The sequence below is a fragment of the Sylvia atricapilla genome, chromosome Z, assembly GCF_009819655.1.
Source record: "Sylvia atricapilla isolate bSylAtr1 chromosome Z, bSylAtr1.pri, whole genome shotgun sequence".
In the NCBI taxonomy this organism is placed as follows: domain Eukaryota; kingdom Metazoa; phylum Chordata; class Aves; order Passeriformes; family Sylviidae; genus Sylvia; species Sylvia atricapilla.
In genome coordinates this window covers 10426267-10452411 of record NC_089174.1, presented here as the reverse complement: position 1 = coordinate 10452411, position 26145 = coordinate 10426267, and the positions used below count along the sequence as shown (strand labels likewise).

Sequence of the window (26145 nt, the reverse complement as noted above, 5' to 3'; positions counted from 1 at the left end):
AGATAATTGATGACATAAGGGGAAAAAAGGATAAAAGTTGAATGGTTATGAGCATCCAGGGGGAAATGTAGAAATCTTATTTTTTATTGCTTGTCAACAATGTCTGACAATTGTTTCAAGAACAACCTCAGTGCATCTCAGTTAGGAAAGGTGTAATCAGTCCTGATTGTTGCAATGACTTTTTAAATTAGTTTTTAACAAGTTGAAGTGAGATTATTTGGAGATACATTATGTTTATGCTCTCCTGTCCCCAGTGCTCACAGGAGATCTGTTTGACTGCACTCTGCTTGTCTTATATACCTCCCGAGTTCCTCCCCACAGTTCAGCAGCTTGACAGTTTACATGGCTGTGTGACTGGTGCTGGGAATGCTTTGACTCCTTTTCCTGAAAAAATGGCCTCTTTTTTCATATGAGCTCTGCCCGTTTTACCTCCGTGAGCTGCTCCTTTCTTTTCTCTGACAGACATCTCTGCCTCTGATTTTGTACTCCTTATCTTTTAAGACTGTCTGAGGATGTGGGCTCACAGAAAGGTCCCAGTGCTTTTGGACATGACAGATTTTGGAGTATGTGGGTGATACAAAAGAAATGGAAGACTTTAGTGCTTGGCCAAATTAGTACAGAATCACAGTCTTGTTGGCTGTTGAGATACTTGACTTGGCTGTATTGTTACATCACTTAAATGTAGCAAATTGTTAGATGTGATCTATGCAGAAAAGAGCATGATTTGGTTTAAATATTTCTTACTCTTTGAGTCCTGATGGTGTATGGGAACCTCTAATTATATAAAAGTATCACTGAGATATCTTCCAGAACAAAGGACAGTATTTATGAGCTGCCCTGCTAAACTGTCACATTTCCATTGTTGCGTGACATTTGTACAGTAACTCTTGTGGTCTGCTGCTTCATTCTTTTGTCTGTGACAGACACCCATTTGGAAAATACAAAGTGGAGGCAGTTAACACTGAATGATCTTAAAACTAGGCTGAACTTCTGTTTTCATCAGGGAGGAAGATGATGCCATCAGCTAATTTGGTTGATCAATAGCCCTGCTGGCGATAAGGTTTCAGAGCTTGTGGTTAAAAGCTGATTGCACTGGATCCAAAATTAATTTGATCTATTGGTTTCCACAAATGTAGCATAGCCTGGAATGATGTTTCAGTGCTGATGCTTAACTGGTTTTAATAATGATGACAGACTAGACTGGTGCCTGCTGTGAGGACAGCAATGCATGAACCCTGAGCAGCTGAGCACTTATTTTTTTTACAGTAGTGTGGAGCTGTCACTCTCTAGCAAAGGTTCGTTATTCTTAGACTGGGAAGGAAGCATTAGAGTGTTTGCTGAGCAAGTGTAATGACATCCTTCCTAAAAGCAAGCTTTGATTCTGGTCTCCTAATAAGAGAGAGGTGTTGGCAGTGATTACACTAGATTGTTAGTTGTCACTGGAGAAATAAGTGTCTCTGAAAACTGAAAAGTTCTGTGGCCAAAGTGCAAAAAAGCGTGCAAGGCATGTTTGTGATAAGCATTTGGGCATGTAGTTGTAGAAAGGATTCAGCTGTGTTCTTTCTTCATAGAAAGCTGGGTGGAACCATATTCTGCTGGGGAGCGCACTAAAATTTAACAGATGCTTTCATCTCTGTTTCAGTGACTATATAATGGCTACGAGACCCACAGAGGTCACACAGTCACCTGAAACTGGAGACACAGTTGAAGAGTGCACAGGTAAGCAGTTGTTCTCTGAATGTATAGCTGATTTGGAAGATTTATTTTCTTCTGTTAGTCAGTTCTGTAGTGACCTGCTTTGCAGTGTTGTTTTTTTGGGGCTTCTTTTACAGTAAAAAGAAAATTCTGTGTGTCTTTGTCAGCTGTCAGTATTATGGAAAAGATGTTTTAATGTGCAGCACTGGAGTGACATATTCTCTTGGAGGGTATTCCTTTTGATTCTGACTTGGATTTTAAAAACAGGATGTTAGAGTTTTAAGGGCTGATTGTTGTGCCTGCATTGATGTATTCTGCAGAGGTGGGAGCCTCTGTCTGTGGGAGCTGTATCAGTACCCCCAGCAGCCTCTTTCTTTCTCTGCTTCTGGCCACAGAAATAAATTAGTTATTTACTCTTTAATCTGGTGGCATGGTCTGATGCAAACAGTGTGAAGGGTTGGAATAATAGGCAAGAAAGGAAAATATCTTACTTATGCCAGGGATTTGTCTACATTAAAGGATAACCCCTTTGCCAGTTTGAATATGAGGAATAGCATCATGTGTGAAGCATCCCTGGAGAAGTGCCTGTCACACCATTTGATTTTTCTCTCTTTTTTTTGGCTAATGTTTTGTAATAATCTTAAATGTTTGTGTTTCAAAGGTCATCTTCCTTTATCCTTTAGAAATATATTTGCCACTATCAAAATATTGTTAGAAGAGATAAGCAATGGCAAAGAGACTGTTAGTTGAACTCTGCTTGGCAGATGGATAGAGGTGAAGAAAGTGTAGTGATAGATGCTCAGCACTCTCTGGTTTCTTAGATTTATTATGTAATTTTTCACACAGTCTAGTGCTATCCCAGCAAACTGGTAAGCTTGTGTGAAGTCCATGCATGAAAATTTTGTATTCAGGTTCACTAGAAGATTCAGAAAAGTGATCAAATTCTGACCTGGGAGATAGGAAAAATCCTGTGACTGAAGTGTTTGCTCTAAATCCACTAGGAATATTTCTGACCCTTAATAAGCAAAACTGTAAATAGTTAAAGGCTGCTGTGCTATTGCTGAGGAGTTCAGGAGGCACTTGGCTGGACATGGATAAAGCCATTTTAGAATCTTCTATTTACTTCCTATGTAATGGAGGATTGCCTCACCTCTCCCTCTTCATAATTAGCTCATGATGTAAATGTTCTAGGAGGCTAAAATCCCCACCCTTCACAGCCCAGTAGATTAGACTGATTTCTTGAGGTTTGCCTTATTATCTGTAGTACAAGGCTTCCTTCTTTGCTGCTCCTTCTTTGTGGCAGAAACCAGGTTGCTGTCCAAAGACTGTCAGCACCCAATGTTAGTGGCACTGAATTCCATTATTTTATTGCCTCTGTAGACAATATCTGGTATTTTTAATGAATCATGACATTTTCTGAGAATCTTGTCTATGGGTGGCAATTTTTTTTCAGGTGTTTTTAATATTGAAACTCTCTAGTCCTTGGATTTGAGGGGAAAAAAAATAGAAAACATGCCCTGACTGCATCCTAGGAAGTCAGAGACCATAGAAGATCCCCAAATCTTAATTTAAATATGATTATTGACCTCCCAAATCAGATGTCTCCTATGCTTTTTTGCAGTTTCAATTTTTGCACTGGGAGAAGCATCCTTTTCTATCCTGTTATAGGGAAGAGCAGAAGTTAATTCTCTCTGTGCAGAGGAGATGCAATGAAATAGACAGTACACAGGCAGTAAAAAATACAGAATACACAAACTTTACAGAGAAAGGAAAATGCTTATTACTGCTTCTTTTCTGTTACAGTTGGTTAAAACATGGCATAGGCAACTAATTTTTGGAAAGGCAAACTGATTTTGCCTTTGGCAACTAATTTTCCTTTTTAGGACAGTAACCTAGAAATAAAGTATTTTGTTTTTAATGCCATAAAGCTGAAGATTGGCAACCATAAGATTACAAAACTCACCAGTGGATGAAGGAGAAATAAGCATAGTTGTTTGAACTTGGATTTTTTGTTATGCAATGATTTTTTTTTTTTTTTCCATTTTGAGTATTAAGGTCCTCTTGTCTTTTATGAGTTGAAGTATCATTGAGCATTCTACCAATGTAGTGTTATGTTGGGGTGCTTCACACTGCACTGAGATGTAGGCACCTTTAGCTTAAACATGGCATCTTTTTAGTGGTGTGTGAAGCCAGAGCATGACTCCATGTCTGGAGCAGGAAACAAACAAGAGCATTTTCTTTCTGAACCATAGAACAGTCCCACAGTTTTCATCTGCACCCAACACTGAATGTCTAGTCGTGATTTTTATTTTTTTTTACGTAATAATATGATAAGTGCCAGTCTCTGGAACTGCAGGGAAACTAACTGTCTTCTCATTCATTTGAGGCAACTGAATGTTTGCAGCTGAGCAAAGCATGGCTGAAGAGGAGTTATTGCTGGAGGGGATGTACCCAGCACATCAGTAATACATTAGAGTCTAGAGGAGGCACTGCAGTAGCTGATGTGTCTGCATCAGATACTCTCTGTTGCACAATGGTACAAGTGTTGTCCCATGCCAGCTGGGGTTTGCTCGTTGGCAGAGTTTGGAAATCCTTTCTGTAGCCTCCATTCTAAAGTTAGTGCCACTTCTGATCTAGACAAGTATTTGGAGTAGTACCTCGGCAATGTTTGCTTTTGTGGCAGGACTTAGGTCTGTTTCTCTTAAACATCCTTAGGATTACTTGTTATTTTGTGGTGGGTTTTTTTCTGTGCGTGTTTGTTTGGTTTTTTTAGTGCTCTCCTGCTTCTCTGGAAATACGCACATCTAATTAAGCTCATCAGTAATGCTTGCATTAGAATCCAGCTTGTTTTCTGTCTGTACAACTGACAGAAACTGTGTACATGACCAAGGTACACTGTTTCTCATTTAGATAGCTTTTGAGTTGCAGAGCTCCTTGCCTGTCTCAAAATTTGCTATTTTGTTCTATGAGTCATTGACTGTGTTAGCAGACATTGCGGAATTGATATGTTTGGGAAACTGCTTTCATTAAACTGGTGAAACTTTTGTTTTGCCTAAGATAAACCAGATCAGCCTTGACAAAGTTTCCTGGAAGAATACCATACACATTGTCTAATTGCTGATATGAATGACAGGAATGGTAGGATGTGTTTCTAAATACTCTGAAGCACACTTATCATGCTTTTTTTTACTTGAGAGGCTCTGTGTGCTTGCTGTGTGACCTGTCTTCTCTTGCCAGTTCTTGCTGTGGGTGCACCATGAAATTCATTGAGCCCTGTGGGAGCCTTAACAAATCCCAAACCCTTGGGATTAACTCTGTTGTCTGAGCCACAGCAATACAACCTGTATGTGTTCTGTGACTGTGTCATTCACTTCTTGCCTCATATGCAGCAGTGGAAGATAAAAAGTCCTTCCATGATAAACCCTTCCTAAGAGCATCCACATTCCCATTGTTATTGAGACGAATGGGACTCCAGTGAGAGTTCAGGGAGTTCCAGTCTCAGAAACAGCCCAGGTCAGCAGGGTGCAGGTCTGTGGTGGCTCTGCACAGGGGTAGCTGTGTCACCAGGCCATGCTGGACACTGTGGCAGTGTCCTTGTGTGTCCTGACACGTGGTGCTGGCACGGGGCTGGGGAGCAGGGAGGAGACAGGGGGAGTGGATCTCAGTATCATTGTTTGTTTCTCAAAGTGGCCACTGTCTGATGCAGCTGTGTGGTGGCACAGTTTCAGCCCTGATAAGGCCCACTGGCAGAGATCTCCACACGTACAGGGCACACGTTGAGACAGAGCATTGCCAACTAAATCATTGCTGGGAGAAGACAATAATTGTGTTGAAATAATGCCTCACTTATGAAAAGACTCTCCAGCTGTGGGCATGTATTATGCCAACTGCTGTAAAGTATTAATTGAACAATGAAGTTGGCTCAGATATGCAATGATGTTATTGCTCTGAGTATGTTTTCAAGTCAATCTCAGGGGTCTTAGTACAATAGTTTGGCCCAAACCACTCAAAGTGACCCCTCAGTGCAAGGGTCAGAGACAAAATGCAGTACTTGTGTGCTGAAGGAAAATATACATAAGAATGTTGAAGTATTTTAGATTATTAAAAAAAAAGAGATCAGTGATGTTTCATGGTTCGGGGTTTTTTTTGGTGTTTTTTTTTTGTTCTTTTTGTTCTTTTTGTATTTTCATTCAGACTATGGAATTAACAGTTTTCCAGTTGTGTTCTTAGGGCTGTGTTTGGGGCTTTCATGTCCTGCAAGACAATGTCTTAAATTAAAGTTTGCTTCTTTGTCCCTGGAGAAGTTATTGTTTTTATTTTGGGACAGTTGTTAAATGTGGAAATGGATATTTTGGGTTCAGAGTTTATGAATTCCTTTTCCAGTTTTAATCTTTTTGCCATTGTTGAATGTCCTTCAGGTGTTGTCTCCGCTGAGCACTGAGTAAAGGGTAAGCACAACTAAACCAAACTAAGTAAAGAATATTAATAGCTAAAGACATTGACAGCATTTTAAATTGAAAATATCCCAAGTATGATCTCTGTCCATTCGTGGATAGATACATTCTCCATAAAAGGTATATTTTTGCATAGACTGGAACCTAGGTAAGCACCACTATTGTCAGCTTAATGCCAGTGTTGCTTTATAGGAACCAAATATAAGAATTGAAGCTTCACCTTTCACTGGACTCCAGCACTGAATTATTTACAGAGGAGCTGACTGAAACTGAATGGGCTGGTCTAGCTTTGAGGCTTCCTCCAGAATTTAAGAGATAACATTACCCAAGCTAAGCAATACCACCACCTTTCAAAATTTTTCTTTTTTTTTTTTTTTTTTCATGTTGCAGGAAAGAAAAAATCCAAATTTCAGACTTTCAAGAACTTCTTTGCCAAGAAGAAAAGGAAAGAACCTCCACCTCCCAGGGGAGAGAGTAATTTAAAACCTTGCCAGTCCAGCAGCGATGTCAGCATCGCTGTGCTCGACACTACTGCACTTCACTCACCGAGGGAGGCTGGGTAAGCTGGCGGGGAGGGAAAATAAATAAAAGTGGACCTCTCACAGCAGTAGGGTGAAAGCATGAGTTGGCCCCTTAGGAGCAACCTCTGTCCAAATTTGTGCAAAACAAGCCCTAATGCTGATGAAGGAATTCCAGGAATTTCCTCTTTCTTTGCTAGTGCTTGAAGAGTCAGCCTGGAAAGGAGGGGGAGGGCAGCCGGGGGCAGGGGTGATCCAACCTCTTAGTGTAAGACTGCAGATTGCTTTGATTGTTCTTAGTGTTTGAAACCTGTCTAGGAAGGTCTGACCAGCGGCAACTTTACAAGAGGATGATGACTGAATACTGCTAGTGCAGAGAAGTGTGAAGATGTGTGGTTGTTTTTCAGCATCAGTGATTCCCTCTGTCGTGGCTGCAGTAAAGAGAAAAGTATTTCTGATGTATTATCAGTGTGTGATTGCTTCTTTAACTTTCTTACCCAGCCCTTTAGGCATAGATAACAACTGAAGGCCCCTGTTTTGTGTCATCCACCCCTGGAGGGCTGTGCATGTAAGTGAGGTTTGTAAGACCACGAGAGCATTTCTCAGCTCTCTGAATGATGTTAGTCCAAAACAATGCTGTTTTCTCAGTCAGTGCAATACAAACTGTCAGCTTGCACTGCAAACACTGCTTCACTAACCATCTTTAGACCACCTAACTACCCAACACCTCTGCTGCAGATCTGTAATTGACTCTGAAACAACCCTTTGGTCATGGTCATGGAGTGGTATCAGGTAACCTGTGATTTGGCTGTTCTCCAGCTCCCCTCCCTCCTCATCCTCCCCTGTTGGCCACTCAGCCAGGCTTCTCTCTGGGTCGCTCTAGGCCTTGGGTTGTGGAGCCAACACACACAAAGTGTGGCCAAACACTGGCTGTATCCAATGGTTTGCAGTGTTTTGCTGGAGGAGTCATTGGTTGGAGGTCGCACTAACAGAGGGCATAAATAGGTGAATAGAGTGGGACATGCTGAAATCAGCACTGCTGCCAGAGGCTTTCTATCATCAAACAAGGCATTTGGTGGAGCTGGACACTGCATTTCTTTGGTGGAAAACCTGTAGATATTACTTTCTCATGGGTGCTTGTTTCTCCTTGCCCTACCTTTCCCCACTTGCTCTGTGTGTCATGGAAGTGATCTGGGAATGAAACAATTAATTTTGTTTGTTAGCATAACAGCCACAGATTAAGTGACCACACGACCAGTCTCCTGGGGCAAGGGAAATTAGAGTCAGCCCAGTCCAAAAAGCTAAGGAACATCTAAACTTGCACAGTCAGCCCATAGGAGGGATCTGGCTTAAAATCACCTGTCTGCCCCAGAGGGACCATGGGTGCCACCTCTTTTTCTTTCCCTTAACCAAATATTTCAAGTCCAACTACTGTTTACCTCAGTCCTATCTTCCAGTGATTATGAACTATTGTGTAAGATCAGAGATCAGGAAGTGAGTAAAACCCTTTTTTATTTTTTTTTCCCTTAGAGATAGGATAAGAGGGACTATCCAAAAAGCTTAGGGATATGTCTGTGCTACTTGAAAACCTTGTCATGTACAGACTCTGCATAAACACACTTTGTAAGTACCTAAAGAGACTAAACTACATAATCCTTTATAAAACCTGATCCTGAAAGCCACTGGAAATATAACTTCTGAAGGGTTTATAGCAGGACCCTGAGCTTTGCAATTTCTGGCATGCAGAATATAAACCCCAGTTCTAGAAAAATGCTGCTGTTTGCTTGTTCTTTAGGCAGAAGCAGTGGTTTCCTTTTTCTTTTATCTTAAAGCATGTGTGGTAGGCTGACACTGCAGGAAATCAGGTGCCCACTGATGCTACTCTGTCACTCCTGTCCTCAGTTGGACATGGGAAAGAAAAATTTATGAAAAGCTTTTTGGATCAAGATAAGGACAGGATGAGATCACTCACCAATTACCATCACAGTTCGTCCCCCAGCTTCAAACACTAATAAAAGGAGTGGGGTTGTAGCCACAAGAAATGGAAGATGGAGCAAGCTGTGATGGGTTTGGGAATCTTGCGGCTGCCTGTAGAGCTCCATCATTTCCTCTGCCTTGGTGGGAAGCTTGAATGTTGATACACATGAATGAAATGAGCATTGTGTAGGGAAATCAGTGTGGACATACAATGCCTGAAACATCTGGGCTTTAGTTAGTGCATCTTTAGCACCAGTATAATTATAGATATAGATATAGATATAGATATAGATATAGATATAGATATAGATATAGATATAGATATAGATATAGATATGCTGCCTGGAATTACAGAGGAATGTATATCTGCACATAAGAGACTGATCTGTACTAAAGCTGCAGTTAATTCTGATTTAATCCTATGCTTTTTTATTGACTGCTAGAAGAAAACACAATAATAAAAACACATATGATTCATATGCAGAGAGAGAAAGAAAGAAAGAAAGAGATCTTGTACTGGCAGTCTCAAGAACAAGGAGACCTCAACCCTTATGGGTAAAGAATTCCTCAGTTAGAAAGGCACACACATCCTAATGCAAATGCATCCTTTGCTATAAGTAAAATATGCCAACTAATAGTGAATCTACATTACAGTAAATAAAAGTTGCATGACTTTTTTTCTTAATGCAGTAAAATTATGTCTTGCTCACATGGAGTACCTCTCATGCTGAAAAGGACAATAAAATCAGACACAGAAGGATGGGATGCCTTCATTAATCATGAAATAAGGTATATAGAACCTGGAACTTATAGAACTGCTGTCCTGTAGACTAACACAGACATTAACCATGATGTATAATGGGAGGAAGCACAAACTCTGCTATGAGAGAAACAGCTCTGATTGCCTTTGACACAGCATAAACTTAGAGCAAATTTATTTTGCCCTACTGTGAGCCTGTGTATAGCTGTAGACTGACTGACTACACCTTTGGGGAACAGAAGGGTTAGTCCAGCAGCTAGAGGAGATGTCCCTGGAGATGTAAAGAAGGGGGTTCAGGAGGAAAAAGAGAAAAAGAGTAATTAGTTTTGTTTTATTTACATAATGTATTTACCTAATGAATCTTCACAGTCTTTCAAGGGTTTCTTCTAAATAAAGTGATAATCTATGCTTAGGCAAATAGCAGAGACCTCTTCTATTTGATTTCCTTGCAGAAGAACTTTGACATACTGAGCTTTTCTTGTCAGAGTTGTGTTTCTAATTATCTTCTGTATCTCAGAGTCAAACTTTCAGAGGCAAAGCATTGCCTATGCAGCATGTGAGCCAAGGAATCCTTGCAATTTGTATTTGTTAATAGTCTCATGGCCAAAAATGAGAGAATATTCTATGATGTTTTCCAGTTCAAGACTAGGATGAAGTCCTGGTAGAGGGTATCCCTGTTGTCTTTTGTATTCATTAGAAAGTAATGAAAAATGGTTCCTGCCTATGCTGATGGAACTTAGCTAATAAATGATTTGGAGCCTTCCTTGTTGTGCCACTCGAGTGCAGAATTTGCTCTCCATAACTTAATAGCCCGAGCCAAATCAATCTCAGTTAATTGCAACTCAGTTAAGAGCTGTTGTGGGAACTCATCATGCTTCACTGGGCTGAACACCCGCTGAGCACAGAGACAGAGCAGGAATCTCTTACCTAGGCACTTTAACCTGGCCATCAATAGGTCTGTAACTGCAGCCATGGACACTTGTCCCATCTACATTTTCTTAATGTGCTTGGGATCTGATGATATTTAGGATATGAGTGAATGCAACTGGTTTTATTGCTGGACATGAGAGGATTGGAATCAATTTTGTTAATATATCAAAGTTAAATTTTCAGCCCACATTTGTGTGAAGGGAAAAAAGCAATCCATCATCTTTGGCAGGTATGCCACAGACCAGACAGCAAAAGTTGTATCCTGAACGTCTTGTGCTAGGCACACTGCCACTGAAGGAGGACAGGGGACTCCTGTTGTCCCTTTCTGCACTGTAGAAACCAGTGTTTCTTAGGGTGGTTTGCATCCACCTAACTCCTGACATTGGACCTAATCACGCTGGACTCTCTCTAGTCCACAGACTGACCTGTGTGTTCAATGCAGATGCTGAGTACCTTGCAAAGGGACATCTGCGTTTGATCAAATGTGTTTTTCCTCCCTTCTGAATATAAAAGAAGCAAACAGTGACTGTCTTAAACATGCATAAATCTGAAGTTAAGCCTGATGCATACCACTCTGGCCTCTTTGTCATCCTTTCTGCCCTGGTGGAGTGGTGTGGGGAATGTATCCAGTGCACTGACCACTTGTCCTTCTTTCCTTCCTTTCCAGGCCCAAGGGTAGCATGGGAAACAAAGCCTTGTCCCATGACAGTGTCTTCATTTTTGAGTCTGCACCAGGAAATGTGACAGGTGATGTCTTGTCTCAGGAAAACATACCTGGAAGAGTGAAAACTTTGCAGGTGAGAACATCATCCCCTCATCAGTTGTGCTGCTTTTTGTCAGCTGTTTCCCAGAAAAGTCTGTTGCTTGATTCCTTTGCTGTTTGCCTTAGGATTTTGCTGACTAAAATAACCAAAGCCAAATTTGCTACTTTTGGATCTATTCTTCTTCTTGGAAGCTGAATTTTTGAGCTGTCCCTGTGCTTTCAGCCTTGCCCAGATCTCATAGTGTGTGATGTCAATCCAGTTCATGAACTCCTGGAAACTTTCCTTATTTTCAATGTGTCCTTTTCCAATGGGATTTGTATTCTTTACTTCATAGCTACTGCTTTTGGATTAAGGCCATGTATTTATACTGTAGTGTGTCCCTCACACTGTTATTCTTGAAGTATTATCTATGTTACTCTTTTTGGCAGTTCTGGCTCAGATGTTTCCACTGTACATGGTAGTACCAGTGGCCATGTAAGTGTGTGGGATGATGGATATGTCAGGATGCTCTGACAGCTTTATTTATATAATTATTCTTCTGATCTCTGCCAGCAAAAGACACTCGTATTTTGCTGGGTCATTTCCTTCTTCCAAGGCAATACTGAACCCTCCTTGACAGCTGCCTTATGAACTGTTGATTATATTTCTTGCATTTCACTAACTGCCAAGCTTGGAACACTCTGATAAAAATTTAAGGTTTTTCCAGAGACTGAATACAAATGGTTGATAAAGGAGCCAAAGGTCATTGAAATTCTTCCTTTGCTCAGTGTGAGCTTCATGTTGCAAAAGACAATTGAGTCACGTGTTAAGTAATAGAAGATGCACAGAGGGACTTGTTCTTCTCTAAGACTGCAAAATAGGCAAAGCTATTTTTTGTATAACAAAAGGAGTAGCAGAAGACATCATGTTTATATGTTACAGAACATTGTCAGGGGGAGGGAAAGCTCTTTTCATGCTGTTTGCAGTCCACTGTGCCCCCTTCTCATCCATCATGCTGCATAGTAATGTAATACTGCTTGCACAATTTTTGTAACTTTAACAGACAGGCTTTTTCTGTAAGCTTGACTCTTGTCAGAATAAAAGCCAAGCATTAATAAAAACAGTTACTTTCTTAGCAATGTAAATTAACTTCTACCAGCAGAAGACAGAATGCAAATTCAGTTTTCCCCACACCACTTTGCTCTCTGCCTGTAATAAATTTAATAAATCTAAGATTATTGGAAGTTGTGAAAAGAGACTAAAGCAAAACTGTCTTTCTTTCTTTTCCTTCTCATTAGTGCACACTTAAGTTGTATGCCTTGTATTGCCCATAAATTACAGAATTACAATATATTTCCCATAATTTGCAAAAGAAAGCTGTTTGAATGGAGGGACTGGCTAGACATTGTGCTACCCTGTGTGGCAGCCAGATCTATAGGAATTATATTGCAAATTAATCCTGCTGAATAAAAATTTCAGCTTCTTAGGTCTATTTTACAGAGGTGAAAATGAATGCCTGGATCACAGGAAAACATAAAACCAGGATTAAAATTACCCAGTATGGTTTAATAAGTGAAGAGACAGAAAAAATAGGTCTGCATGTTTATCTTGGGAATATCCTGTTGAGATGTTTTCCATTGAAGGACAAAATTTGTGCTCGGACCTTGTTTCTTTTCCAGCTTTACCACAGCTGACAGACTTAAGCCAAGAATTTTAGTAATGGTGTTTCCTGAGATCTGAACATTTTTAGTTTGAGGGAGCATCTGGCTGCTTGTGAGTTTGCAGACTTTGTTGTATTTTTCTGGGGTCAGGGCCTGCCAGAGCATTCTTTTGTGCAATCCTGGAAAAGAATCCACATGCTCCTTTACAAACCAAGTTGTTCCTGGCTGCTGTTCCCATTCTTGTTGTAGACACAACCAAGCTGTGATGATGGAGAAAATTAACAAGCAATTCATTTGTGTGGACCAGAAATGAAATTAATTTGGTATTGTATAAAAATTGTGACTCAGCTACTTGTGTAGGAGAGTGTTGTAGCTCTCAAATTTGGAAGAACTTCGTGAGGCAAAGGTGACTACATAAACCTGGGATTGGGAATGCCAACTGGCAATGTTTTGTGTGACTAAATACTTAAATTTATGTGACTAAAGAATTAAATATATAACTTTGAAAGTTTTATATTTAAACAGAGTTAAACTGTAGTAAATGTTCTGGAATGGTGATATTCCTCTCTTCTTTTGGTAAATTCCTGAATAAAACTGATTTTGATTTTAATTTTATACCAATACCTGTTTTAATGATGGGTCCTTGATGAATGTAGCTGGATAAAATTTGTCAGAGGCTCTTTTCTATAAATGGTCTGTTACTTCAAGTTTTTCTGTTAACTAATAGATTCTGCATATCTAATAGGAGCATCTGGGTTACAATGTTCAGAACATCACATCTCCTTTAAGTTGTACCACTGAAAGTTTATATTCTGTATTTCAACCTCAGCTTCAGCTGCAGCAGAACGTCAGACTCGGATCACCTCCTCTGGTTATAACTGGGAAAAAACTGGAAGATGCAGGTGCTGTTTCTGAAGATGATGGCTTACCTAGAAGCCCACCTGAAATTTCAACCCTTCATGAAGTTCTGACAGATTCGCCAAACAAGGTATAATTGTCATGTCAGCTTAGTGACCATCCATACAGAAAAGATAAAATCTGCCTAGAGGAGGGAAGACCTTTTCGTTTCCTTGTGATAAAATGTGACTGTACAGATCAGTAAGAACCAGAAGAAATTACCTGGATGGATTATGGACTTTTCACTCTGAGGTGTATCTAGAAATTGACCCCGCAAATACCGTTTCTGGCTACAATTTTCCATGCTTTTATGTAGACCAGGACTCTGACCTCTATCATTAGCAAATGCATGATCTTAGACTTCAGTGAACTTGCGAGGATTTGTAAATCTGATGATTTAAAAACAATAACCCCAGAAAATTTTATAAAATATACTGCCTCCTGTAGTCAACCTTCCTGGCATATCTCAGTGGAGGAGAAATCTCCCCTGCTTTATATTTGATGCCAATGAAAAAATTAAACCTCCTGTGTAAGACAAGGACCCAGTGAACCTCCCTTTATTTTTCCTCTTGTGTTTTCTCATAATTAGCACTGGATATCCAGCTCAAGATAATTCAGTGATACTTCCCTTGACTTACCCTCTTCCTCATTTTATCCCACAGTCCTCCAACCCTGTTCAGCGTCATAGCTCTTTGAGTTTAGGCGGGACAGACAGTGAAGATGAACAGGTAAATAGCTCCTTTTCCTGTTAATAAATTTCCCTGAGATGGCACATTTGGACTCTATATGGAGCCAGTAAAGTGATTTTATTTTTTAAGATTTTTCTGGATACTGTGTAACCCAGGAAACAATTCTTTAAGAGTCCAGAGTGAAGCAGATGATACTTAAAATGTACCTCTCAGGGTTTTGAATAAGAAATAAAGACAGGCATGAATCTACTGGCAAGTGGGTTGTGTGAACAGCATAGAGGCAGCTCTGTGACACAATATGAATCTATAAAGTTACACAGAAAATTGGACCATGCAAAGCACTTCAATTCTGCTTCCATGTCCCAGGGCCCCCATACCAAATAATCACATCTTCCCATCAGTAGTGCCTTGTGAACAATGCCCTTCATCTTTCTTATCATGGGAAATGATTGCAGGACCAACCTTTCCTGATGGCAGGTATTCCACAGGAAAAGGTGTGTTTTAATTTGCGATTTTCTTGGGATGATAAATGATCATGAGACACAGCACATTCTGGTCTCAAAACAACACAGTCCTTGACTGGATTGGAAAAATTTACAGAGGTCATATTTTTTTGATGTACCTTGACAGTTTTTGTAGATGAGATGTGAAGATACTTTTGATCTTTAAAACTTCATCAGCATACATGTTTGAAGTGCTGTGTTATATCCTAAGCTTAAACAAAACTAAATTGAGAATGCCAGGCACAGTGCAATGGCTGTGTGTCACCCAGCTTTATGAATGAATCCTGTTTGGCAGGTCATTTTGCAAGTGTTCCAGAAAATTTAGTCTGCATTTCAAAACAGTAGCAAAACCACTCAAACATCATGTTTAGGGGCTTTTCTACAAACATTTCTGTAAACCCTCTATTTTGATTGCACAATTTAAGGTTACTGCTGTTCAGTTCCCCAGAGCAGCATTGCTGTGAGGATGAGATCCACATCATTGTCTGGGAGAAGTGTTTGGTATACTGAGAAGTGTTTGATTTTCCTGAAAGTGGATATTGAAAGAGAAAAGTGACGATGGCAGCTTTCTTTGACATAATGAGGAGCAAGCATCCGTGTTATTTCTTTGGCTTTTTAATAATGTATTTCTGCACTGGGTCGGGTTACTGGGATGAAAAGACAGCCATACAAACTGCAGCAGTGTCTCCTGCTGGTGTGTGCACATAGTGCAAACGGGTTTGCAGATGAGAACTGGGGTGGGGACAAGCTGAGGCTCTGACTGCAGCACAGACAGGTATTTCTCCTTCTGTGGTACATACAGCTGAACACACAGAATCGAGTAATCTCTCTGCAGAGGTGACTTTAGGCATGCAGTTTAAAATGAGGATTTATGTCCAAAACTACAGCTGTTTCAAGTTCTAAAATGGAATGAGCTAACAAAGGAAATGTTCCAGAGACGTGGGGAAGTAAATCAAAATATATAGAGCATTGTATTTCTGTTTTACAGATACCTTCTGGAGCTTCCTCCAGGCCCATCAGTCCTTTATCCTCTGCCACTCAGGGTACCCCCATCTCAAGAGGCAGTAGCTTCCTTCCTGTTGATTTTACCATTCCTGCCAGTCCCCTTGGCTGCCTGGACACCTCAGCAGCCAGGCACAGGATTGCCATCAACCCTCGGAAACAGAAAGGCTTTACCAACAAGCATCAGCAACCCCTCCAGGTAGGTGTTTTCTGGAGAAGAATCACTGAGCAGAAAAAAATGAATGTGGTTTTTAATTATTATTTTAAATATTTAAATTTCTTTTTTCTATCTTATCCCTTTACTTCTTCCATTGGAAGAAGGGAAAACATCTCTTTTGCACCAACCAACCAACCAACCAACCAACCAACCAACCAACCAAAAAAGACTCTGAAAACTTCAATATCATGGAAACTGAAGAAAGTGCAATTTTTGGTTTTCATTACTTAGCCAAAAATTGTGGGTTATACTTCATTTGTAAAAACACTTCTGGTGTTTGAAAAGCTAAATGTCAGTTTTAAAGAGGACTAAGTCTATTTTTACAAATCTGTTTCTTAACTGGAATAATACATTACCCACAGTATTAGTAAATCACAGATTGGAGGTTTTATGTCTATGATTTGAGTATTCATAGAAATGTGTCTGTATAAAGTGCAATTTTTGTATGTGATTCTTCAGTTAAAGCATCTTCACTTCTTTAGGTGGAACAGCTGGAAAATGAAGCATGTCTTCCTGCAGCTCCAGAAAAGAAGGGAAATTCAACAGAATTACTTGAGAGTGATAAACATAAAAGCAATTGGGAAGGTAATGAAGGCATAAGTATTTCTACTTTGAAATACTTAACATTGACAAGACCTCTTTGAATTGTAAGTCCTTTCAAACTAGGCATCATTTGGTTCTATGACATAAAACCAACCCTGGCTGCTAAATTGTTGCGATGGAAAAAGTCAAGTACACTCAACAAAATGATGCTGAAGTGGTGTACTTTGAGGGCAGCATTAAAAAAACATGAGGTGAAAGCACTATGTTCAGAAGCACCTGCCCTACACAGCTGGCTGGACCTCAGTGGATGTGAAACTGAGTTCCTTGACACTCAGAAAAACCTTAACTTTGGCATTATATGTTGTGTGTCAGGTGACTTTGATTGACTTCTGTTAACTGCATCTTCCTTTGCCACTCACCCAGAGAGAATTTTCCCAGTCATTGTCGATGGCTTTTCTAGGCACATACATGCAGAAATGTCTAGGGAAATCTGGCTACTAGTCTTACAACTAAGGGTATGCACAGAAAAAAACTGAACAGCAGCTAAAGTGGTACACCTGAAATAGATAGCAACTTTCAGTCATTCCCTGGTCTAGGAATGTTCAAACTAAAACTTTATTAGTCTCTCTCTTGGACAATCCATTTCTAAATAGGCTCTAAACAAGCTTTTTTATCAGTCAGCAGTACCCAGACATGGGACATTCATGTTAAAGGACTGCACTGTCTGAAATGCATACAGATGGTGTCTGACCTGCAACCTTTAAGTGCACACTCTTTTCCTCTGTTTAATGTAGGATTATCAGCCCAGGTGGGACACAGTGCAAAGGGAGGTGGTTTTAAGGAGACACCAGGTGTAAGAACTCCCACTGATGCTGCCTCTGACTCTCATGACTCCACACTTGTGGTAGAAGACCCCTGTGCTTTGCTGCAAGAGGGTGGGTGCCTTCCTGATGTGGACCATCACTATAAAGGAGCCACACTCCTTCTGAAGCCTGGGCCTTCTCCAGTAAACATGGAAGAACACCACAGAGCAAAAGTGTTGTACTCTGCACATGAGTCTGCTAATGAATCAAAATTACATCAACAAAGTACTGGTGCTGAAGTACCTGCACTTCCAGAATTGCAACAACTTGAAGGAGAAGCTGTTGAATCTCCAGATATACCAGCAGCTGACTTGTTTAGCAGTGGAGTGGAAACAGTGGGCATAGACATATTGCCAGATGTTGCACAAAGATCCTCAGTAAATTCTGTGGATCTAAAACTTAAAGTCCAGGTAAAAGGGGATCCACTGTTTACTGGCAAAGAAGAACTCTGCTTTGGTATTACTGGGGATCATTCTGACCATGCTGTCTCAGGTACTGCACTGAGCACTCCACAAGCTGACTCAGAGTCTTGTCCTGACATCAAGACAGTGGCTGTTTTGAGGTCTGAAAAGAGTTCAGTAGCAAAAAATGACAAAAAAACTTGTGAAATTATGGAATTTCAGTTATCCAAGGACAGTGTGGAAAACAAAATAGGCACTGCTGCATCTGTCTCAGAAGCAGTTTGTGAGGCACCTTGCAGTAAATTGGAAGTATGTTTTAAAGCAGAAATTGTTCCTGTTTCAAAGGGTAACCAAGGCAGTCAACAGGCCAATGCATCATACATTTCTGAAAAACTTTCCATTGGGTGTCTTGCCTCTTCAAGTTTGGCTGGCTTGAAGAGTAATATATCTTCTGATGCTGACAGTAAGTCGTACCAGATAAGCAGTACAGGTTCCCACAGGAAAACAGCAGAAGGCAATCAATCATCCGAAGAAAACGTAAAAAATCCAGTGAAGACAGCTTCTGCTAAACCAGTCAGATTTACCATTGCACCAGCATGGCAAAGATCTCTCTCAGGGGGTTCAAATTCAAAGGAAGATTCCTATTCCAGAAGTTCTCCAACATCCCCTATAAGACCAGAGTTCTTTGAAGGAATGACAAAAGAACACACACGTTTTGATGCAGTTGTGCAGGAATCAGCAAAAACAAACTCAGATAGGTTTGATCGAGATTGTAAGGACAGAGATCTGCATTTGAAATCTTTTATGGAGTGGGCTGACCATGAAACACAAAACTTTGAGAACCCGTTTGGAGTCAGACTGAGAAGAACATCGTCTTTACTAAAATACCAGAATGAAAGTCATGTAGAGCCTCCAAAGCTGATCCCCTCAGCTGCTCCAATTGCTTCTTCTGCTTCAGTCAAGGAGGATCAGAAATTGATGGGGACTGGGAAGCCACCTCCAAGCCTCCCTGTTAACACAAAATCAGTTATTAAAAAAACAGATCTCCTAGAAGACAAAAATCCTGCCAAGGCAAGACCAGAAGAAGGGCCGAAGAAGCAAAATAGTTATAAATCTTCAGGTATTTATGCTGTATTTGTGTCCAAACTTTGTGGAAAACAGTGGTCATGTAAAAAACCTTGCAGAGTGGCAACAACAACAACAAAAAAATCCCTTGGCTAAGAGCCAAATTCTGCCTTGAGTTCATCACTACTATAATTTGATTGGCTTGATGTTTTGGCCAGTCAAGAGAATTCTTGGCTTATCTTAATGAAGGGTGTGTTCCAGTGAGAATAACAACGGAATAATAGCTTGAATGCCTCTGAAACATTTCTAGTACGAGGTATTTGTGCATATAGTTGGAGTTTTAACACAGCTTTTTAAAACTTGCTGCAATTTTGTAGTAAAAAATTTAGACTGCAGCTGCTTAAACCTTGATTAGGAGTTGCATTAGGTGTGAAATTTTTTAAAACAATGATTTAATTTAAAATATTTTAAAAATTACAAAGAAGCCTGGATTTTACTGCCTACATGACAATAAGTCATTATTGTAGTACTCATTTAATCTGCAATGGAAGGATGTTGTTTCAAAGGCAAAATCCAGTTCAGAATGATCTCAGTGGGACATCTGCCATAACTTAGGCAGAAGCACAGTTGGGTCAAAAAATCAAGAATAAACAGAAAAAACAGTTATTGCCAAGGACAAAATCATCAGGGAAGGTATTTTTATCTCCACCATTTTCACAGAGTATTACAGATGCTGCAGGATTTAAAATGTGAAGTGCTAGCTTTAGGCTGACTTAACCTAAATCCCTTCTTTACTTCAAAAATGCTTCTTTTGTAGAAAAAGCCTCTCCATATTTGGAAACTGCTTCCTCTGAACCAGCTTGGGTCTCTATGGCAAAGCTAAAACAAAAGGGTTTCCAGGACCATCCTCTTGCCAAAGAACATAAAGATGAAGACAAAGCTTTGACCAAAGTGGATCGAGGGGAGGTAGAGTACCAAGTGATGTTGAATGGGTGTGAATCTTGCCCCAGGTCCCCTGGGTACTTCTGCAAACTGTTCAATATTGTCTTCATGGGAGGTGTGCTGTGAGCTCTGCTCAGAGAGAGCTTTGCAGGCCTGGCCTCCAAAGCACTGAGACAGATAACTGATGCAAGTGAGCATACACCTGTGACTACACTGTCACAGGGATTAGTTTCAGAGCTGAATCATCCTATATGTTCTTTTGCACTCCTCAAACCTGATCCTTTTCAGTGATTTCTTATTGCCCAGAGAATATTTATGTAGCTGCTTTGAGTTGCATTAACTTCCTCACTGCCTTGTCCCTCCCTCCTATAGGATGTTCCCAACCATCCTTCCCTGGCTTTTGCTGCATTCCCGCAGCCAGGTTTGAGAGATTGTCAAGGTGAGCTTTTTGAGTGCCCGTGGCTGGCAGTCAGTTGCTTTTTTCCTTCTCTCCTTACATTGCAGCAAGACATCTGTGCTAGTGAGAACACACTGAAGAAGAATATGCCTTCCAGCCCTCAGGACAAGAAAACACAAACGAAGACTGGTGTGTCTGCAGCAGCAGGTATTCTGTTTCTTTATGCAGTGGCCAGTTTGCCCCAGTAAGTGGTGCAGGTGGTAGGTGATGGGGGAAAAGGGACACCATTTTTATAATTAGCACACTTTATATAAGGCCTGTTCAGACCACGGCTTTTGTGTAAGTCAACATAATGGCTTGTTTGCTCAGCACAGAAAGCAAGTGAGGAATTCTTATCTCCACTGCCAGTTCATGAAATGGCATGTAAACAATCTGGTGATTTATTACTGGCCAAAATCAGTACTAAAGAATAGCAGTTGAAGTTGGAGGGTGTCCAGAAGAGAGCAGCAGAAAAGGTCAGTCTTCTAGATTGCCGGTCAGCCAGGAAATACTGATAGGAGTTGTTTAGTCTAGAAAAGACAACTAAATTTTCCTTACAGAACGTTACTAGTCTTTATAGCCAGCATGAACTTAAAATGCACCAGGAGATGTTTAGCTTAGATGTTAGGAAATACTTTCTAACAAAAAGAGCAGAAGGGTGTGTCTTGCGTATGGAGCGTGTGCAGTTTCCATGGCCAGATGTGTTGAACAGATAAATATGTATCAAGAATAATTTAGGTAGAGTCAGTTTCACCCTCAGGTGAAGGCAGGAGCTGGATGACCCCTCTCTTAACAATTAGCTGTGTTTCTCTATATTAAAGATGCAGGGGAAGAGTGTGACTCACTTGGTGACTCACATTACCTCTTCCAAGACCTCTGCTGGGCTGCAGCTTCTCTCTCCCTGCTCACTCAGTGTGGTGCCAAACCTCAGAGACACGCTCCAGTTAGATACAGATAAGCCAGTCCTTCAGCTGTGAAAGCATTTTGTGCTAGCTGAAAGCTATTGATTGCACATACTGCCCAAGTAGATAAGAAATGCACCACTGTGTCAGACCTGTGGCAACAGATGCAGATTCCTGTAGCTGACACAGTGAGAGATGCTGTCCTAGAGAGAGCCCATGCACCTGGCCCCTTTTCTTTCCCTGTGTAATCCAGCAGCACCCAGAGTTCTTGTACTAGAGATACTTGAGATACCTCTATTCTTCTCCCTGTAGGAGTTATTGCTAGAGCTGTTAACCATTTCTGAATCTACGGGTTCTGCAAAATTAGCTTTCTCCCTTACTACAATGACTGGCTCAGGATCTTTGCACTTGCACAGAGGCTCTGATGTCAGTTGCAGCTAATTTTGTATGTGTGGTTAAAATACCACGCCTTTTAAAAAGGATTCTGCTACAGGCCAAACTTGTCTTATGGTTTTAGGTACAAAGTGAGAGATGAAACATAAACAGCCCAAGATTCTTGTTCAGATGAGATCTTCCTCTGAAAGGCTGGTTTTCTGGATTTCTGGATTTCTATTTATCACATTATCCTAGCTTTGGAAGCCCAGCAGCCTTTGGTCAAAATTCAGAACTTCACAAATTTCTCTTCTACTCATTTATTAGAACTTGCAGTCTTTATGGTGCTTACAGTAGGATTACAAGTTTTGGTGCTCTACCTCTTCCCCAGAACTGGCCAATTTCCTGACACCCAGTGACTGTTTCCTCTCCTCCAAGGTAGCATTTATAGGCATATTCTGGTATCCCATGACTTGACCATCACAAAATTTCTAACTAGTGCTGATGTTTAGGGAGAACACTGCTCTTCTGCTGCTCAGGAAGCCTGGCCCTATTGTTTAGGAAATGTTCAGCACTATCTATACATGAGTAGGAAATTTGAAATCCCAAATGTAAATGCTTTTCTTCTCTGATTTGGTTCCCATTAGCCTAACCAGGACTTTGTCTAGTTGAAAGTGCTGATGGTGGGAAGGATGAGAGTTAATATCTAGAGGAGTCATTAATTTGGATTGTTGTGCTTATTATGAAAAATGTTCTCTACCAAAATGTGGAAATTAATTTTCAAAATCATAATTTCAGTAACACTTGAATTCCTACCTCATCTTAGACATTTCTGAGAATTTCTTGTGTCTATCCTTCCTCCAATATTCTAAAGTACAGTTTGCCTCCTGCAAGAATAGCAACCAGCCAGAACTTTTAAAAGACCAGAGGCCTCCTAAGTGAATGTAGGGAGCTACTTTAGCTCTGCTTGTGGAGCGTGACTAATGGAGCTGATGGATACTTTCCATTGATTTTGGTGCAAGCAAGATCAAACTTCTTGTACTTAACATGGCTTAGACATTATTTTTGAAAAATTTCAAACAAGGTGAATGGAACAGACTTTTTCTAAATAGGAACTGAAAGCCATCAAAGAAGCATTATCTGTATTCCTACATCCTCTGTGAGTATGACAGGCATCTGTTAGGCTGCATTAAGAGGAACACCTAGTACCATCAGAACCCTACCATCATTAGCTTACAAGTGAAAGTACATAAAGCACTGGTTTTATTCTTACCTGCTATTTAATAATATTGCTGGAGCAGTAGTTGTGTTGGCAGTGGAGACTAAAAAATTCCTTAAGTCTTCTCAATATTGGAAAACATAAACCTTTAACTCCACAGCAAGCCTGGGGTAATCCTTATCCTGCAGCTATTTTGTTTGTGTTTTCCTGCATACTCAGGAGTCTTATTCCAAGATTTTCTTGCTCTCATAGAGCAGAATTAGTCTGTGGAGCTCCTTGCTGTGCACTTTAATAGAAATCAAGGGTTTGAAAAATTAAAAAAATAATTAACCAGGAATATGAATTAGATAAATTGCTGGGGCAATAGTCTTCACACGCTTCATGTGAAGATTTTTGAAAAATTTCCTTCATCTGTCTGGGCTTAGACACTTGTTGTTTGGACTGAGGAGGTTTTTTAAAGGCACATTGCTAACAGTTTAGCATCAATTTTCCTGTTGCAGTAGCTTGTCCTCACCATTGCTGTAGCTGGACCAGGGTGTCAGCCATAGCCAATTAACAATTCCTTGGGCTTATGGGTGAGTCACAAGCATTTTGGGTGGTAAAACAGGTTATTTTGAGAGAAGAAAATGTTATTAGCAGAAATTGGATTTTTAGCTCTCTCTTTAAGCTTCTGGTGAGTGATGTATATCTTCTCATTGGCAGGTAAATTTGGACCAATTTCTCAGGAAGCATCTGTGGTTCCTACTGTTGAAAAGGAAGCAAGGCACTCCTCTAACCTGCCAATGACACCCTGCAGTCCTGCTGAACCTCCCTGGCTGTCCCTGGCCAAGAAGAAAGCCAAAGCATGGAGTGAAATGCCCCAGATCGTACAATAGCAAATGACACGAGCATCCTTCTTTACATTGCCAATAGCTGTGTTAACTCCATTTAATCACTTCTTTACTGTGACCATTTTTTTCTTTTGAGAAATAAGAGCCTTAAAACTTTTGATCAGATTGTTGTATGTAAAGACATAATGAAGAAATGCCACTGTGGGCTTAATTTGATGTATTAGAAAGCTGAGCTTTTCCTACTACCAAACACTAGGAAAATTTGATTCACTTTTATATACTTACACATCTGATGGTGATGTTCTAAGAAGACATGCTTCAGGTTTTTGAAACATTTCTCTAGCAAAATATGTTCTCAAAGTTTCTTTTAAAGAAACTTATTCTTTTAAAGACCGTACAGTGTTTTGTACTGTTTGGCTTTGAGCTAAGAAGTTAACGTATGCTTTAAATAGATACAATGCTGGGCACTGATGCATCATGAGTCATGGACACTGATGTCATGATGCTTCTTTCTCTGGTGCTCTGTGATGGGCAGCCTGACTCTGCTTCAGATTGTTAATGGATCTGTTTTGTGATAGCTGTAACATCTAAACACATCATGAGCTGGAGTGATTCTGGCTTTTGTGTGATTTGAAGTCTCAGTGCTGTTGGTCTTGTGCTTTGCTCACAGACACCCATTGGAGTGGCCCAGAGCTGCACACCTGTTCTCTCCCATGCACTGGAAAACCACCACACTGTAGCATATAGTCTGCTCTTAGTTATACCTTTAGAAATCTGGGTAAATTAAACATTCTGCTGAAAAAATCCTTCCTTTCTTTAATTATGGCAAATAGTGATCTTTTTTGGTGAGATTCCTCAGCCAATTGTCCCTCTTAAAGAGTGTGTTGAGGGGAGAACTTGCTCCTTAGAAAGTGGCATCTTGTTTTCAAGAAATGCCACTCTTCATGTTCATAAGGATGTATGTTTAATCAATTGAACATAATGTTAGTCATGAAAGGGGCATCTTCTTTCCTTCTTGTTTCACCAGTCTTAAACCATTAACTCAACATCAGTCTGAGAAAGTGCAGCTGGAGCAGGATTATTCTCTCAGGGCCTGGCCTTGCAGTCGCTTAAACTCACAAAAGTTTTGCTATTGGCTTTGAAGGATGCAGATATTTGGAAAATAAGCTTTGTGAAATTATGTTGGTTGCTTAAGAGGCAGAGGCACTTACTGGGCCTTCCAGTTCTTACAGCATTGCACGTTTATGTAGTTTTGTTTACAGTCAGTACAAAATTTGATGGCTGATGGACTGTTTTTAGCTGGAAAGTTGGTCAGACTTTTTAAAGGAAAATATTATCTATTGATAGGATTAACTGCAAACCAAAGAAAATTGGTTTCAGATCAGCTCAAACAAGATTTTAATCTTCCCATCTTGGCCTGAATTTAATATGTAGCTCTTGCAATTTGAAAACAGTATTAACTAGGAGATAGACTGTGATTTTAAAGGGGTTTTTTATATAGGTGAAAACTTACTTGGCCAGGAAGGCTCAGACTCTATAGATACTATTATTTATTCTGGACTAACACCAGAAAGAGTAGGAGTTTCACATTGTCTTGGTAATCAATGCCTATTTTGTAACTTGTTCTTTCTCTGCTTTAGGAAGCATATCTTTCCATACAAAGAACTGAAAATTTGTATTTCTCTGAAACCTTTGAGTGTAATGTAAAAGAATATACTCAGCTTTGATTCCTGAAGTTTTGCACAGTTGTCATCTCACCACAAACTTACTGACCCTGTGTAAAATACAGGCCTTTCTATATTTAGCAAACTCTCTTTTCATTTTGTTAATGGGGATTGTGACTCTTCACACGAAGTACTGCAATGGATACTATAATCTATCTTTCCCTGTGTTTCCTTTTGATCTTAATATTGTTCCTGCCTTTTATGTTTGGTATGTATATATGTTTTTGTAATCCTTGTCTTGAGGAACCCCTTTTGTATTCCATTCCTGTATTTGGTTTACTATTAAATGCTGTCACCAGTGATGATGGTGTAATTTCTGGGAAAAGAAGAGGGATGGATGGCCGTCATGCATTAAGGAAGAAATAAAAAGAGGTTTTTGGTCGATGTTGACTCTATACATGGATAAACTGCATAGATTTGGTTCTCGGGTGATTTTGCGTGACTTAAGACTGATCAACACATCTGGTCAGACTAAGGAACTTTTCTAAATGTAAGTTTAAAGCATCATGAGAGAGCTGATGGCTCTCCTGTTGTTCTGGAGTTATTGCTCCTTCAGTGCAGGGTTGGTTTGAAGGCAGGTGCATGTGTCATAGGAAGCCTTGAACATACTTGTTTGCATGTGTTCAAAGAAGCTGCTCTAGGGCATTTTTGGAGTGTTTTAACAAAGAAGGAAAACACAAAAGAATCATGTGATGTGTATTTGAAATTCACTTGCAGTCTGGATTTCTGCAGTTAATGTTTTCAAGTCTCTCTATGCAACTAAGAGAACAAAAAACATTCGGAGAAAACATCAAAACAGAGT

The 26145-nt window shown here is 40.1% G+C and overlaps 1 protein-coding gene across 1 annotated transcript in view; it reads left to right on the top strand.

The window, feature by feature from the left end:
• The window catches only part of KIAA1210 (KIAA1210 ortholog), a 39977-nt gene extending 14239 nt beyond the window's left edge, over positions 1-25738 (top strand). The window contains exons 2-12 of the mRNA XM_066339949.1: positions 1643-1719; positions 6540-6708; positions 11002-11131; positions 13568-13726; positions 14298-14363; positions 15816-16028; positions 16529-16631; positions 17384-18973; positions 19736-19884; positions 20365-20464; positions 23492-25738. Coding sequence (XP_066196046.1) covers positions 1643-1719; positions 6540-6708; positions 11002-11131; positions 13568-13726; positions 14298-14363; positions 15816-16028; positions 16529-16631; positions 17384-18973; positions 19736-19884; positions 20365-20464; positions 23492-23664 — 2929 coding nt within the window. The 3' untranslated portion in view covers positions 23665-25738. The remainder of the gene's footprint in view (positions 1-1642; positions 1720-6539; positions 6709-11001; positions 11132-13567; positions 13727-14297; positions 14364-15815; positions 16029-16528; positions 16632-17383; positions 18974-19735; positions 19885-20364; positions 20465-23491) is intronic.
• The last annotated feature ends 407 nt before the right edge of the window (positions 25739-26145 follow it).